Source organism: Taudactylus pleione, unplaced genomic scaffold (assembly GCF_031769625.1).
Source record: "Taudactylus pleione unplaced genomic scaffold, aTauple2 ptg000065l, whole genome shotgun sequence".
Taxonomy (NCBI): Eukaryota; Metazoa; Chordata; class Amphibia; order Anura; family Myobatrachidae; genus Taudactylus; species Taudactylus pleione.
In genome coordinates, this window is record NW_028284467.1 from 9415501 (window position 1) to 9431522 (window position 16022).

Sequence of the window (16022 nt, forward strand, 5' to 3'; positions counted from 1 at the left end):
TTTGTTGATGCACGTGCGGCTACTGCGCACACAATTCACAAACACAGAAAATAATTTTTTTTTTGGTTTGGACTGGAGTGTACTTTCGGGGGTTACAGCACCCTTAACGGTCAAGCCAGCCGGCCCTTTACTTATGACACAGGCGCACGCTTGGCACTATTTTGTTGATGCACGTGCGGCTACTGCGCACACAATTCACAAACACAGAAAATAATTTTTTTTTGGTTTGGACTGGAGTGTACTTTCGGGGGTTACAGCACCCTTTAACGGTCAAGCCAGCCGGCCCTTTACTTATGACACAGGCGCACGCTTGGCACTACTTTGTTGATGCACGTGCGGCTACTGCGCACACAATTCACAAACACAGAAAATATATTATTTTTTTAGCACTTGGGGGGAGCACCCCTGATGGACAGAGCACCCCCTGGACAACACTACAGCACTCCTTTAGGACTGGGACACTGCACAGGACTTTGGAGTGGACACAGCCCCTATGGAGAACTGACTGCACAACACAGTCCAGCCAGCCCCTATGGACTTTGAAGTAGTGGACACAGCCCCTATTAACAACAGCAGCACAGCACAACACAGCCAGCCCCTATGGACTTTGAAGTAGTGGACAACAGCAGCACTACACTACACTACACTACACAGCCCTAACTCCCACCCTCCCTCTTCACTGTCCACAGCCGAGTGAGAAAATGGCGCCGACGTGGGTACCTTATATAGGATCCAAAACCCGCGAGACTCGGAAGGCGGGATGATGACGTTTTGCCTCGATTTCAGATCCGAGTCAGGCGGGAAAAGTCGAGCCTGATTCGGATCGGACTCGGATCGGGGGGGCTCGGGGGGGTTCGGATTTCAGAAATCCGAACCCGCTCACCCCTAGTTTTAATAGTTTATTTTTATCAATTAACAAAATGCAAAGTGAATGAACAGAAGAGACCTCTAATTCAGATATTTAGTGTGACCATCCTTTCCCTTCAAACAGCATCAATTCTTCTAGGTACACTTGCACAAAGTCAGGGATTTTGTAGGATTAGTCAGGTGTATGATTAAGCAATCATACAAAGAGGTGATAATGATCGTTTTCATATGTAGGTTGAAACACAGGGCCTAATTCACTACCGATAACAATTGTGAATGCAATAGCGATTACGCACGCAGTCTCACTGCGATAGTATGCTAATCCATTACGACCGTTATGTCGTCATAAGGACGCCCTCTGTACCTTACACACATCCGTAATGTTTAGCAAGACTGCGAAACCATCGGTACAATTGAGTACCATCCCAGCCTCACACACACTTGCACATGCCCTGACCTTACTCAGGAATTGCTAACTTCACCTCACGCTATGAGTGCTCAGGCTGCATACAGAATCGCAGTGAATAATTTATGCACACCCATGCAACGGCGTTCAAACGCACTGGAACGCCTGCTTTTCTCCAACCAACCCCCCGTCACCACCCATGAACAGCACTTCCTTTCAATTACTATGCGATGGATCTGCGTAGTCACTGTGAACGCAATCCCAATTGCAGTGGCTGGTTCGCGCGCACTGCGATGCATGTGTAGATTGCAACAAACGGCAGATTGCGTGCTGAATTGCAGTTGTGATCGGTAATGAATCAGGCCCTCAGTCATTAACTGGAACAGAAACGGCTCTGTAGGAGGCTTAAAACTGGGTGAAGAACAGCCAAACTCTGCTACAAAGGTGAGGTTGTGCAAGACCGTTTCATGTCCTACACCATGGCAAGACTGAGCACAGCAACAAGACACAAGTTGGTTATACTGCATCAGCAAGGTCTTTCCCAGACAAGGATTTCAAAGCAGACTGGGGTTTCAAGATGTGCTGCTCAAGCTCTTTTGAAGAAGCACAAAGAAATTGGCAATGTTGAGGACGTAGACGCAGTGGTCAGCCAAGGAAACCCAGTGCATCAGATGAGACACATCATGCTTACTTTCCTTCTAAATCGAAAGATGTCCAGCAGTTCAGAACTGTCAGAAACCAGGTACACCCATCTACTGTTCGGAGAAGTCTGGCCAGAAGTGGCCTTCATGGAAGAATTGTGGGCAAGCCATGTGGAAACAAGGCCAAGTGACTCAACTATGCCCGAAAACATGGGAACTGGGGGGTAGAAATATGACAGCAGGTGCTCTTGACTGATGAGTCAAAATTTGAACTATTTGGGTGTAACAGAAGGCGGTTTGTTCGCCGAAGGGCTGGAGAGCAGTACAATGAGTGTCTGCAGGCAGCAGTGAAGCAAGGTGGAGGTTCCTTGCAAGTTTGGGACTGCATTTCAGCAAATGGAATTGGGGATCTGGTTAGGATTAATGTTGTCCTCAGTGCTGAGAAATACAAGCAGGTACTTATCCGTCATGCAATACCATCAGAAAGGCATCTGATTGGCTCCAAATTTTTTCTATTGCACGATAATGACCCCAAACATACTGCTAATGTCATTAAGAACTATCTTCAGCGTAAAGAAGAACAAGGAGTCCTGGAAGTGATGATATTACCCCCACAGAGCCCTGATCTCAACATCATAGGAGCATATTCAATTGTGTGCGAGAAAAGCAAAAAACCCGCACCTGCGAGGGCTATTCCACTAGGCGCGGTTTTTTTTTCTATTTTGCGCGCCGGGAGGTTTTGATTCTCTCACCTCCATAGCAAGTGTGATTTTTTTTTTTTTTTTTTTTTTTAAATCGCTAATTTTAGGAAAAATCAGTGGGATTTGCTCTAGTACCTTGGCAGAACCCCTCCTAATGACTAAGCTTTTGGAAGTTTCCAATTGGCTTAATTAGTCAGTAATTACTCACCTTCCGAAGTGCTGTCTTCTGCATCCAGCGTCGGGACCCGGACTCCAGCAGCAGCGGTGATTGTGGGAGTGTGTGTGTCCCAGTGTCAGTGTGTCTCCCCGGATTGGGCTCTGGGAGAACTACATCTCCCAGCAGCCCTTGCCTCTCCCACCAGTCCCTGGAGCCTCCCAGCAGCCCCCTCTCCAGTGAGAAGAGAGAGGGGAGGCCACCGGGAGTCGCGGAGACCCCCGGGCAGGTAAGTGCAGGATTTTGTATTTATTTTTTTTACGCGGCGCAGGGTTTTCAGAGCTGAAAATCCCGCAACCACTTTTTTAAATTGGATACCACAGGTATCGGGAGCATGTATACCCGCGGTAATCCGAAATTGGACGCAAGGTTTTTTAACTCGCGCCCAATTGAATATGCCCCATAGAGTCTGTCTGGGATTACATGAAGCGACAGAAGGATTTGAGCAAGCCTACATCCACAGATCATCTGTGGTTAGTTCTCCAAGATGTTTGGAACAACCTCACTGCCGATTTCCTTCAAAAACTGTGTGCAAGTGTACCTAGAAGAATTGATGCTGTTTTGAAGGCAAAGGGTGGTCACACCAAATAATGATTTAGATTTCTCTTCTGTTCATTCACTTAATTGTATTTTGTTAATTGATAAAAATAAACTAACACTTCTATTTTTGAAAGCATTCTTACTTTGCAGAATTTTCTCCACACCTGCCTAAAACTATTGCACAGTACTGTATCTGTGTAGTAGATGGACTCTTCTCAAGCTGACCTTATCATTCTAGGTGCAGCACGGCGTTCACCCAAGTGTAACAGATATACAAGTGGTCAGAGAAGCTTTCTCAGGTTCACCTTTCTGTATGTCCAGGCTTGATGTCCAGCAAATGGTAGGCCGTTCTCCTCTTAAGGTTTTCTTAATATGCTGTTCTTGGACTTAACTGCTCCCATCTGTATATGTTGTTACTGGATATTTTAAACCTGTCCTTTTCAAAATGGATAAACTGTTCCTTGCACCTGGGACTCCACACAGGAGGACCCACTGCAGCGGGGACACGCCCTCTACCATGACATCTTGTCACGTGACTTCACAGACCTAATTATATCACAAATTCTCTGCACCAGTAGTTATTGCGTGGGTGATTTCAGATCTAATTATTTCTGTACGATGATGTGACAGTATGGTATGACTTGTGAACACGGGAAAGGATGTCCCAGCAGGGGTCCAAAACACTACAGCTATGGGGATCGGAAATGCCTTTTGAGTTGGACAAGCTCACATATCATCATGTCCTTTTTAAGTAATCCATTTAATACTTTATTTTGTTTGATTTTATTTTTATTTAAGACTTATTTGTTTGCTGGCATTATGAGCATGCAATGTACAGCCAAGAGACCAGCTAGGGCTATGTCACAGCAAGAAACCTAGACATGACTTTCTTTGAAATGACACTGACCTCATTCAAGACGTGTAACATTTTATATTATCAATGTCTTTGCCCCACATATGCAAATAATTATATTCTAGTTATTTAGATGTATATTCTCTGTACATTTTTAATTAAAGGTATCATTGTATTTTCTAAGTGTTTAGTGTTCAGCGTACATTCTGAATACCGGAAATAAATCCAAGTTAAAGGGGATTTCCATCTAGAACAGGCCCGGCCAAGACGTTGATCACAATCTACCAGTAGCTAGCGCATGTAGACCAACTTGCTACAGCAACTGTGAACGCTGGTTTCTGAAGTGATCAAAGGCTAAAGAAGCCTCCGATTGCTTCAGAGGCCAGTGTTCCTAGTGATTCAGTGCGCGGGTAATGTCATAGATCCAGGCAGCGGGAGTGCTGTCGGCGTGGAGTGGTGCCCAGCGTGAAGACAGGTAAGTATTGCACAGGGGAGTGGGGCCTGTCTACACGGGGGGGCACTACTACAGAGGCATTGCATAAGGGGCTATAGTACAGGGGGCATTGCATAATGGGCACTACTGCAGAGGCATTGCATAAGGGGCTCTAATACAGGGGGCATTGCATAATGGGCACTACTGCAGAGGCATTGCATAAGGGGCTCTAATACAGGGGGCATTGCATAATGGGCACTACTACTGAGGCACTGCATAAGGGGCTCTAATACAGGGGGCATTGCAGAAGGGGTACTATTACTGGGGGCATTGAATAAGGGACACTATTACAGTGGGCATTGCATAATGGGCACTACTACTGAGGCATTGCATAAGGGGCTCTAATACAGGGGGCATTGCATAAGGGGTACTATTACTGGGGGCATTGAATAAGGGACACTATTACAGTGGGCATTGTATAAGGGGCACTACTACAGTCCTCATTGTATAAGAGGCAGTACTGTGTGTCGTAATGTGAATAAGGGACACTACTATGTGAATAAGATTGTGCTGCGCAGTGGAGTAATTTGAATTGGGGATACTATGTGTGATTTTGGCAGGACAGACCCCTTGTCCCTTGCTGCGAGGTCATGCCCCCTTTTTCCATACCACACCCCCTTTTTTCGGCTTCGTAGATCATGACAGGCTTTTAGTTTTAAAAGTAGATCAGAGTCCAAAAGTCTGGCCACCCAGATCTAGAATATTATATACAGCAAACCTTTGTAACCATATTGTATTTTTATTTATTTAAACATGGTAAAATATATGGTCTAAAGCTGGGTACACACTAAACTATCTGTACCCACCACAATGTTGTTCATGTCGGGTGTGCTGGCATTGGCAATTGCAAACACACTTGCCAATGCCGGCAGTGACGGAACGACAGCGGGGGCCATGCTGCATTCGGTAGCATGGCCCCTGGTGGTGATATTGCATGTCGGACCTGCCTGCAGGCCGACAGTCTGTCGCGCGGGAGCGCGCATGGTCAGCGACATAGCAGGTACACAATGGACATCCAATCCGCCAAATTGGACGACATCATCTAGTGTGTACCCGGCTTTAGTGTTTACCTTCCTTTTGGCTTTTCCTCTGCTTGAAAGATGTGTGAATTTGTACTTTTTGTTTTCTGTATATCCTAATTATATGTATGCTGTCTACATTCCTAGGATGCTGCTGTGATTGTGCCTGTAGACTTGCCAACACTGCATGTTTCTGTATAATTCTCTGATGTATTGTACGTATTTGGGTCACTAATGAATCAGACAACTATAACACATCCACCTGTGTTCCAGAGCGAGTCACAAACCCTGCATTGTTGGTGAGGCCTGATGTGAGGGTTGTGCTATGACATATTCAGGTTACTGATGCAGCCTTTTCTTTGTACAGAAAGCTCTGAGTCGTATCATGTTCCTGACCCCGCACCTCCCAGCTTTCTTCCTTCATCGCCGCCTCAGGTCACACATTTTTGAAATTCACCAACTGGACTTTGCAATGCTCCAACTTGGGGTCAAGGAACTCACGGATGAAGAAGTACAGAGGGTGAGATGTCATTAATTCTAATATTAGATGTCATAGACTAGACATTCCTTAGATATTCGCTTGATAATGAACCACTAAATCTAAAATATGTTTCTATCTGTATGAAAGGTTTTACAAGCTTCATGCAGTGCCAGATATTTTAACTTGTCATCTGGTTTGTGAGCATATTTGTAACCATTATAGTATGTGTTTATTGTTATTGTTATTATTATTATTTTTTTTTATTAGTTTGTATGTTGGCTTTATATGTTGTCTTCTCTGCTCATTGCTGTTCTAACTACAGAAGGATAAATTAGTTCTCACTGCTCTGGTTTCTATGCGGCAGCTTAACCAGAAAGAAAATGATTATTATGTATTTATATAGCACCACCATTTTGCACTGCGCTGTATAGAGAATATTTGTTATTCATTCCCCTCCCCATTGTTAGAGCTACTACAGACCCCTCTATAGTAAGTGCTGACAGACATTGTGACCTGCAGTATATGTTTTGTGAAAGATACAGCAGTACATTATTTCACTTAGGCCATTTGTCAGAATAACTTTATTGAACAGCGATAACACAAACACACAATCTATGAAACATAATGAGATCAGCCAGTAGATGACCACAAATAAAGTCCACTTAATCAGGTAACATCTTCGTCTTGAGAAATAAAGGTCAGGAAAACATTTCATATCATTAATGAACAATTCAACTATTCACAAATAGTTCTTTGAGGGTCAGTGGGGCCAATTTATCAATCAATCTGATAAGGAGGTTATATTTTCATTGCTGCAAATTGCTCATCAGCACTAATTCAGTAAGAAAAGTATTACCAGTATTAATTATTTATTATAATTATTATCACAAGCATTACTTACCTGTCCAGACGATAATGGCCTGGAGTTGTAATGGTTACCTTACCTCTTGCTCTGGGGAGCAGTCCCATAAGCTCAGCAATAAATACATGCCTAGGTTGCTAAAGGGTCTCTGGGAGCTGGTCCCGCTGGCCTGGCGGCGTGTCCCTTCCCCACTCCCTGCGGCCTCTGCAGCAAGTGTACGGAGGGCCGGCAAACTGCCCATACACTGCCCGATGGACCGATATTTCTGCCATCGGCTATAAACACTGGCCGACGGGCACCCGATATATTGGCCAATCAATTGATCACCCAGTGGATCTGTCAGTGTGTACCCAGCTTTAGTGAGTGTAATTAAGCAATCCTACCTAGGGTCTTTCCTATCAAGTTTAGTTGCTAATTAATATTCTTCCCATTGTTTGCTGAAAAGGGCCCATCTAGCAGCTTGCTCTCACTTACAGTCCAGGGGTAGCAGCAAAGGAAAAATGCTTGTTGCTGTCTCCTCTCTTCGGGCCTTATTACATTTTGTAGCAAATCCAGATAAAGGGCGATGTGTCCCGTTAAATGCACATAATTTATGATTGAAAAAGTTGGATGTGAAAGTAGCATATTTGTCAGGTTTATGTCAGGTACATGTCACATACACTACATCCCACATGTGCCCAAGTTTTAAATGATTTATTAATTGTGCAACAAGCACATATTACTATTAGGCATCAATGAAACTACATAAACTTATCTAATACTGCAGAAACAATTCTCTATTAGACATATGAAAAAAAAAAAACCAACACTTTCAAATGCATAATCCATGTCAAGCACCAATCCGCATCAGGGGAGCACTTGCAAACATCCAATCACATGTGCTATATGCCCTTCCCTTAACCATCTGCAAACACTGCTTTCTCAGGTGTAATGACTCTTCATCCCTAAAGTAAATTTGCACCTGGACAAACCATGTGTTTTGCATGCAGGGAAAGTATTGCTTGCTTTTGCATGTAACACACAGATACTGAATATAAACAGACACTAAAAAAATATATATAGGTGCTACCAGGATGTCAGTCCAGAAAGTGTAATTGTCAATAGATACATATATAATAGTCCTATCCATAAGGTGCATAAGTATGTAAAACACATCATAATGTTTAACTTCATCTAATAGCAGAAAAGGGAGGCTTTCAGCACAAAAAGCGGCACAATTTAAAGGGACGTAATCAATCGGTAGGAGAGAGTGTACTCATCAGATCCAAATATGCGCCATCCCAAAAGTAGCCAGCCAACGGCCGTTTCGGGGGTTAACAACCACCTTCGCCAGGAGCTCGGGGAACAAAATATTGAAACTCCCCAGGCCTTAATCCCATTGAGAACTTGTGGTCAATCCTCAAGAGGCTGGTGGACAAACAAAAACCCACAAATTCTGACAAACTCCAAGCATTGATTAGGCAAGAATGGGCGGCCATCAGTCAGTATTTGGCCCAGAAGTAGATTGACAGCATGCCAGGGCGATAGTAATTTTCTGCAGCCTGTGCAGTCCCTTTAGGATAAACTCAATCCCACTGTTTGTTTGTCTCAGGTTGTAGAGGCTCTAGATGTTCTGGTCTTTAATGCTGAGATAAAAAGTTGTTTCCAATCATTGTCTTTTGATAAAGCGGCTAGTGAACAGAGAAACGCGCCAGCCTGTTTTAAACCTATACCAACACTGTCCTTCATTTCCAACTAACCTCCATCCATGAGAGTCTCACTTGGAAACCACTTTTTATCTCAGCATTAAAGACCGAAACCTCTAGAGCCCCTACAACCTGAGACAAACAAACAGTGGGATTGAGTTTATCCTAAAGGGACTGCACAGGCTGCAGAAAATTACTATCCCGGATAGAATGATTTCCCAGTCTCTCTTTGGAACTCTACACTGGTAATTCTGCTTGTGGCCTATGTTGCTCTGAGACTGTTTCCCTGAGACTTATCAATAGTGGAGGAGCACTTCTTTTATATACAGCAAATGTTTGGTGCTCTTTATATGCACACATTGATATAGCATTATTTGCAGTAAATTTATCCTATTTTACTAAATACAACTTTGTGCAATTGAATCTTATTGCATGTATTATTATTATCCTTTATTTATATGGTGCCTCAAGGGTGCCGCAGTGCCTCACAAAGTACATTAACAAATGAGCAAACTCTACAGTACAAGACAATACAGAATAAGAACATAGTTTATAAACATTGCTGCAGCGATCATAACACTCAAAAAAGCAGCAGGGCGTCAGCTACCAAGTGTTAGAGTAAGTGCCCTTGTGGAGAGTTTTGAGTAGATGATTGTATGAGTGAGGGAAGGAAAAGCACATAAGGGAAGAGGGCCCGGCTCGTGAGAGCTTACATTCTATAGGTGGGAAGACAGACAGGGGTGACACAGATAGGGTAGACAGTGAGGAGGAAGCATGTAAGCAGCAGGTTAGGATGAGAGCTGGAAGGATCCGAAGTAGTGAGTCTTGAGACCCCGTTTGAGGATTTGTAGAGCGGTGGAGAGTCAGATAGGGAGAGGGAGAGAGTTCCAGAGGAAGGGAGCAGCACGGGTGAGATCTTGGAGGCAGGAGTGGAAGGAAGTGATCAATAGGCAAGAGAGGTTGGATGCATTTGTAGGAGAGGGAGGGAGATTAGTGTAATGTATGAAATATATATTGGCTATGTCATTTTATCTAATGGTATTAAATGAATTGTGTTGAGTACACGTGCGGTTCCTAGAATTAGTTCATTTCAATTTGAGATGCTTATTATTACCCTTTTTGTGCCGTTTCCTGGTTCTTTTTTTCAAGCACACAGATACTGTAAAGTTTTTATTTGAACCCCGCACTATAGTCTTTAGCTAGGATAAGTCCACTCCTGAATCTATTTGCCAAGGTGCATATTTATACTTTATATCAGGTTTACTCCTAAAGCCTGTATTCAATTAGAGGCAAGAAGCCGCGATCGGCAAAAAGTTTTCGCCAATGCGTGGCTTTCGCCTGTTTCTGAAGTATCGCCCTATTAAATTCCAGGACGTTTTCACCTAGGCAAAAGCTCCATAATCAAAAACAGGCAAAACATTTCTTCATCAAAAGGCAGGAGAAAAGAAGTGCAAAATCCATATTTTGGGGTACAGATGTTGGGACTTGGTTCTGAACCCTTTGGACACCCTCTCCTAATGGTTAATTGGGGGAAAAAATTACCTTGATTCACCGCAAATAAGAATTTTTGGGGCGAAAAAGTGTTGGAAAATGGGTCTAAAGTACTGGGTCAGGTATTTTGGGGGGCTGTATGGATGGGGCAGGTGGATTGAAGGTGGCTGCAGCAGGTGGATATTGTACATTCTTTAAATCTGCACTTTATAGACCCCAAAATATACTAGTACCTATTTTAATGTACCCCCAAATTAACTACAGCAATTATTCCCCCCCCTCCCCCCCAAAAAAAAATGCTTTCCATCAGTTTTCCACACTTACGCAAATATGCATATTACAGCCCTTTGACTCACTTTAAGTACCCTATTAGGGTTAATATTACACTTCTATATTGATTCCCCAGGTGAGTTAGGCTTCATTGGGGCTACAGACTGATTTCCTCCCCACAAAATTGACCTTTTCGCCAGTTCCGCTATTCACTGCATTCGCCTGTTTTACAATTGACTAGGGTGAAAAGCGGGTGCGCGCATTGAGTAAGCAGGCAAAAACTTTGCCTCAAAACATGCGAATGAGGCGAAAACATTGCGCATTTCACCGATCTTTGCTTTTCCCAGCTAAATTAATCCGGCCCCAAGTCTGTGTGAGCCACACAATCTGTGAAATCAGCTATAATAATTACAACAAAATGCATATGGCAGTATATAAGCTCACCTTATGTGTTTAGTAACATCCTCCTTGTTTATTAACCTTTTATTTATATGGTGTCACTTGCTCTCCAGCGCCATTTTGGAAAAGAATGTTTTCAAATAAGATTGTGTAGTGACAAATAGGTAAGAGGTCCCTACTCACAGGGTGACCACCGCCTCCTCCGATGAGCAATATATAACCTGTTTTTTTACTTTTGCATTTATCTGACTTAAATATTAATGATTTGTAATCATTTTGCTAAGTTCTACAAATGTTGCGTAGTCTGACTGAAGAGATTGGTTTGTGTACAGAGCCATGTTTTTTTCCTATGCTCTATAAGAGGCCCAACTGTCACAGGTCCGCAAAGTTATACATTGTAGGTACCTTACTACAGGAGATGGCATAAAGCGATGTCTAGTGAATACATTCCATTGGGCTGTCACAATTAGGCAAATAACCATCCCGAGGTTAGAAAATGTAAATGTCTGTTTCTCTTCTTTGTATTGTAATTATCTCCTAACAAATGTGTTTTTGTGATTTCTTCTGTAAAAAAAAGGTTTGTCCTTCCCGTCTGTCCCTTTACACCAGCCTGCATAATGCACACATCTACTGGCTGTTGCCATCTACCACAAGGCTGCACATTATACACACACACACACACACACACACACTTGCTTGGTCTCCGTCTAGTTAATCACGCCCTAGCTTTATATACATCAGCCTTGTACTGGTTATGGCTGATTAGTGCACTAATCAAGTCTCACATTATGGGACTAATGGGCACACATCTACCTTGCATTCCATATTAAGAGTCCACTATGCCCCAGGTATCTTTACCCTTGTTGTTGGTCTATTTAGCAGTATTTCTCTTTTAATAACAAAGAACCAAACCCATTTCCTAGTTTTAATCACTGTAATCATATACTACTTTCTTTATTCATTTCACTCAGGCTTGTTATATCAGGGGGCTGAATTCCAGCCACCTCAGTACAGAAGACTGCAGAGAATGGTTAAACTGCTGGCTCCAGTTATCTGACAACTTAAAAGGTAATTGCTGTCTACCTTGTGGGGCCAAGCTCATGTCACCCATTGCACATTAACTCCACAAGATGCTTTTAAAAACTTTCTTGCAAATTAGAATTGAATTAGCGTACATGTTGTACTTCTAATGCCTTCCTCACATATACTGCTATGTACCATGCCTATGGAATTGCTGTGAACACCGCGAGACAAACCTACTTCCAGTCTCTCTTCACTTCTTAGGCTTCAAACACCATAAGCTTTGTTTAATAACCATAAATCTGTTCTCAGTTCTCCTACACCCTCCATCTACAATAAGTGCCCAGGATCTTACTTCATCTTTTAAGGAGAATATTAATATTGTACACAAATTTGGTATCCTCTTTGTTAACTTTGGATCCACCTTCCCTACACTTTATCAGTTGGAGTACCACAAGGCTCGGTCCTATATTCTCTCTCTATGCTACATCTCTAGAAAAACTAATTGGATTTCAGTGTCCTCACTATGCAGATAATACCCAAATGTAACTATGTGTCCGGATCTGTCACCATTCGCATTGGCCTGTGGTACTGAATGTCTATCTGACACCTCATCTTAAGGTGCGTATCCAGTAGACGAGAGTGGAACGACTGTACGATTACAGCATTGTAATTGTGCATCATCCTGTGCAGTGGATAATGTGCCCACACTGAACGATATGTCGTTCAGTACAGGCACCCTCTCTCATCCGAGAACACGCCCAACCTGTCGTCATCGGCAGGTTGGCCTGCATGTTCAGGCGATGATAAATGTCAAAAATGACCAGCGGGAGCGCGCATCGCTGGTTGCTTGACATTTTAATGAACGATTAATGAGTGAGTGAACGATAACTATGTCGTAATCGTTCAATTACTCATTTTAAGCGCCTAGTGGATACGCACCTTCAGACCTCAGATTACATGTCTCCACCTGAAACTCAATCTTCCAAAAACATTGCAAATAACAAATAACATTCCCACCAGTCAACAGAAGTTACCTACCTGACATTATTAGAATTTATTTTCTGCCGCCAATTTATGTACATAGATTGTCATTATATTGTTCCCTGCGCATTGGAGATTGCAGTGTCAATATCTTGATTTCTGTTGACATGACCATAAACCACAGTCCTCAAGCTCGCTGCCCATCTGTGAAATAGAAGCGTCCCGATCCAATCTGTATCTAAATCATGTTACATATATCTAAGCATTGTCTCCAGAATATGCCCGATTCACTAAAGACATGGGAAACCTTTTAATGTATGAGCTCATTTACTCCTGCTTCTACTAAATCCATTTCCTCTCCTAGCCAATTTTTTAAATGCAGCGGTGAGACGGATTTTCCTTGCAGAACATTGTTCCGCTGCTGCTCTGCTCTTTCTGTTTCTACTTCGGTTGCCTGTATTCTTCAAAATCCAATATAAAATACTTCTGTTAACATACTTGGCCATCAACAAAACTGCACCAACATACTTCCCTGTCTCATACTTAACAATACTCTGTGTAACTAATGCAGTAAATAAGTAGGTATCCATAACTTCTATACTCCCTCAGTAGAGGAATTAGCAGGATATTACTTGGAAGGAGCACTTCTATCCCTCCATCAGAGGAGATCCAATTTCTATCAGTGACCGCTTGTTTGTCCCTCAGGTTTATCTGCAGACAGAAGATGGCTGCTGGTCTGTGTCCTCTTTAGCTTCTCCTTCTAGTTTGTTGTCGTTCATTGGGCTCCTCTACCCACCTCCTTTTCGTCCCTATCTTTCCTCACTTACAGTTCTCTGTCACTTCTCCTTCCTCACTGTCATATTTGGGAAGTCCTACAAAACCAATTCTTCAAACCAACAAACCATACATTGTCATTTACAACACCTGCCATTCCTTCAGTCCCTTGTACCCACTCTGCAAGTAATATTATATACATTCTACTAGCTCAATAACGTCTATGTTTCTAAAACTCTACTTCTTTTATAATAAACACCTCTTTCTCTGCCTCTGGTGCTGCAGGTATCACACACCTTTACTGCTGGGAACATGATTGTGACCATATAATATGAGTCTACTGATAAATGTTTTATGTTTCTTTTCAGCGCCTGAGGTATCTTTATTGTTGCACAGTATGGTCCTACTATCCACCAACTACCTCCAGTCTTTAAAGAAGTGATTATTTGGGCAATGGTCCTTGCGCTTGATGAATCGTCCCTGGTACTGATCTGAGCCACAGATCTTGATGTTCCCAGGTTATTTATAATGTGCATTGTGGAAGAGTTTGGTTCTAGCTGTATTTGGTGGGTGATATAAGCCGCCTACTCTCAAAAGACTTTAGCATTGCGCATTAAAATTCTTGTGAGAAATAGTTCTTTACCTGGTGAAATATTCAAAGGGAAAAACACTTGGAGAGATTGGGCCAAATAATGGGAGAAGTACTTAGCCATTATCAAAATAACTTGAAGTTTAGTGAACAATTATTAATGAATCATTAAACTGATCTTTGCTTTATTTGATAAAAGTAGGTAAAATGCTTGTGATTGTAGTTAAAATACTTTGGAAGAAAGAGAAGTTTTGGACTTGTGTCCTGTCCAGGCTTCAGAAAGGACCAACGTGCTTTATAGAACTGACACCCAACAATGTGCTATATATGCTACTATTGAAAGAAATCTAGTACAGTGCACTTACAGTACAAAGTAATATGTATCCATGCACTGATGGATCCATACAGCCACTATTTATCCCAATTATCTTTTGAACCACTTTTGTGGTTTTCCCTCTAAGTTGTGATGGTTCCACTACACCATCTCCTGCCTCTTAGGCTTCTACCACTGATAATGGACTGTTTACAAAGCATCATTGGTTTAAGTCAATTATTTTAGATGTTTAGTAAATAATGCAATTAACCTTCCTTTGGTAAAGTGTTTTTTTATGTATTAATAAGTGGTTGTATATTTTATTTCTGCTTGTGTTGGTGCAGTGTATGTGTACATAATGTATAAGATTTATAAAACAAGCTTTTTACACAGTGTTATGTTACGATTTGCTTTCTTGCTCATTTGGAAATATTCCAAACACTTTTTTTCCTTTAACAGATTATTACAATAGAACACCATGTAAAATGGTTTGTTCTGGGTATATAACCCCCCTCTCTGAGCCATGAAGTTTCCAAGCCCGTGGCTCAGAGGTTCTCGCTGCTACCTTGGCCGGTAATGATCATATCTGCACTCCAGAGAAGTTCAAATGAATACAGCAATCAGTGCAAGTGTATCTAGAATGCGGATTGGATTGGCCACTACTGAGAGAGAGAGGGAAAATTGTTTTCAGGACTTCATGTCTGTAAAATAGGGTACTATAAAGTAATGTTCCTTTATGCTGACACACATTGATAGAATCCCACTACCTTACAAGGGTTGGGTATGGGATTCCAGCGCTCAGGACTCCGATGCCAGCATCTGGACAAGTAAGTATCCTAACCCTAAATCTCCCTCCCAGCAGCCTAAACCTGACAGCCCCCTCTCCCCTTGCAACCTAAACCTAACTTCCCCTCCCCAGCCTAATCCTAACCCTCCCCCTAACCACAATACTTAGCGCTGGTTTATACACATTGCTGCATTAGCGATTATAACAGGGAGTCAGCAATCAAGTATTAGGTGCCCTTGTGGGAAGTAAGAAGTAGAAGAAAGGATAAGCACATGTAGGAAGAGGGCCCTGCTTGTGAGAGCTTACATTCTAAAGGAGGAGGGGTGACATAGATGGGGTAGACAGGGAGGAAAGGGTATGTAGTTAGGTAGGGAGCAGCACGGGCACAATCTTGGAGGTGGTAATCAGTTGACAAGAGTGACAGCATGCATTTGTTGAGCAAAGTGGAGGAGTGGGAGTGTGACTGGAGATGAGGTCCGAAATGTAAATGGGAGAAGATTGGGTGAGGGCAAGAACCTTGAATTGGGTTCTGAAGGAGAGGGGAGGCAGATGTGGAATGTTTGGAGAGGAAGATGAGCCGAGCAGCAGCACTGAGGACAGATTGGAGTGGAGAGAGAAGGGAGTCCAGATAGG

At 42.6% G+C, this 16022-nt stretch overlaps 1 protein-coding gene across 1 annotated transcript in view; it reads left to right on the forward strand.

The window, feature by feature from the left end:
• LETMD1 (LETM1 domain containing 1) overlaps positions 1–14995 on the forward strand; it is a 50039-nt gene extending 35044 nt beyond the window's left edge. Inside the window, exons 6-9 of the mRNA XM_088465938.1 lie at positions 3608–3709; positions 6102–6254; positions 11894–11990; positions 14069–14995. Coding sequence (XP_088322064.1) covers positions 3608–3709; positions 6102–6254; positions 11894–11990; positions 14069–14142 — 426 coding nt within the window. The 3' untranslated portion in view covers positions 14143–14995. The remainder of the gene's footprint in view (positions 1–3607; positions 3710–6101; positions 6255–11893; positions 11991–14068) is intronic.
• The last annotated feature ends 1027 nt before the right edge of the window (positions 14996–16022 follow it).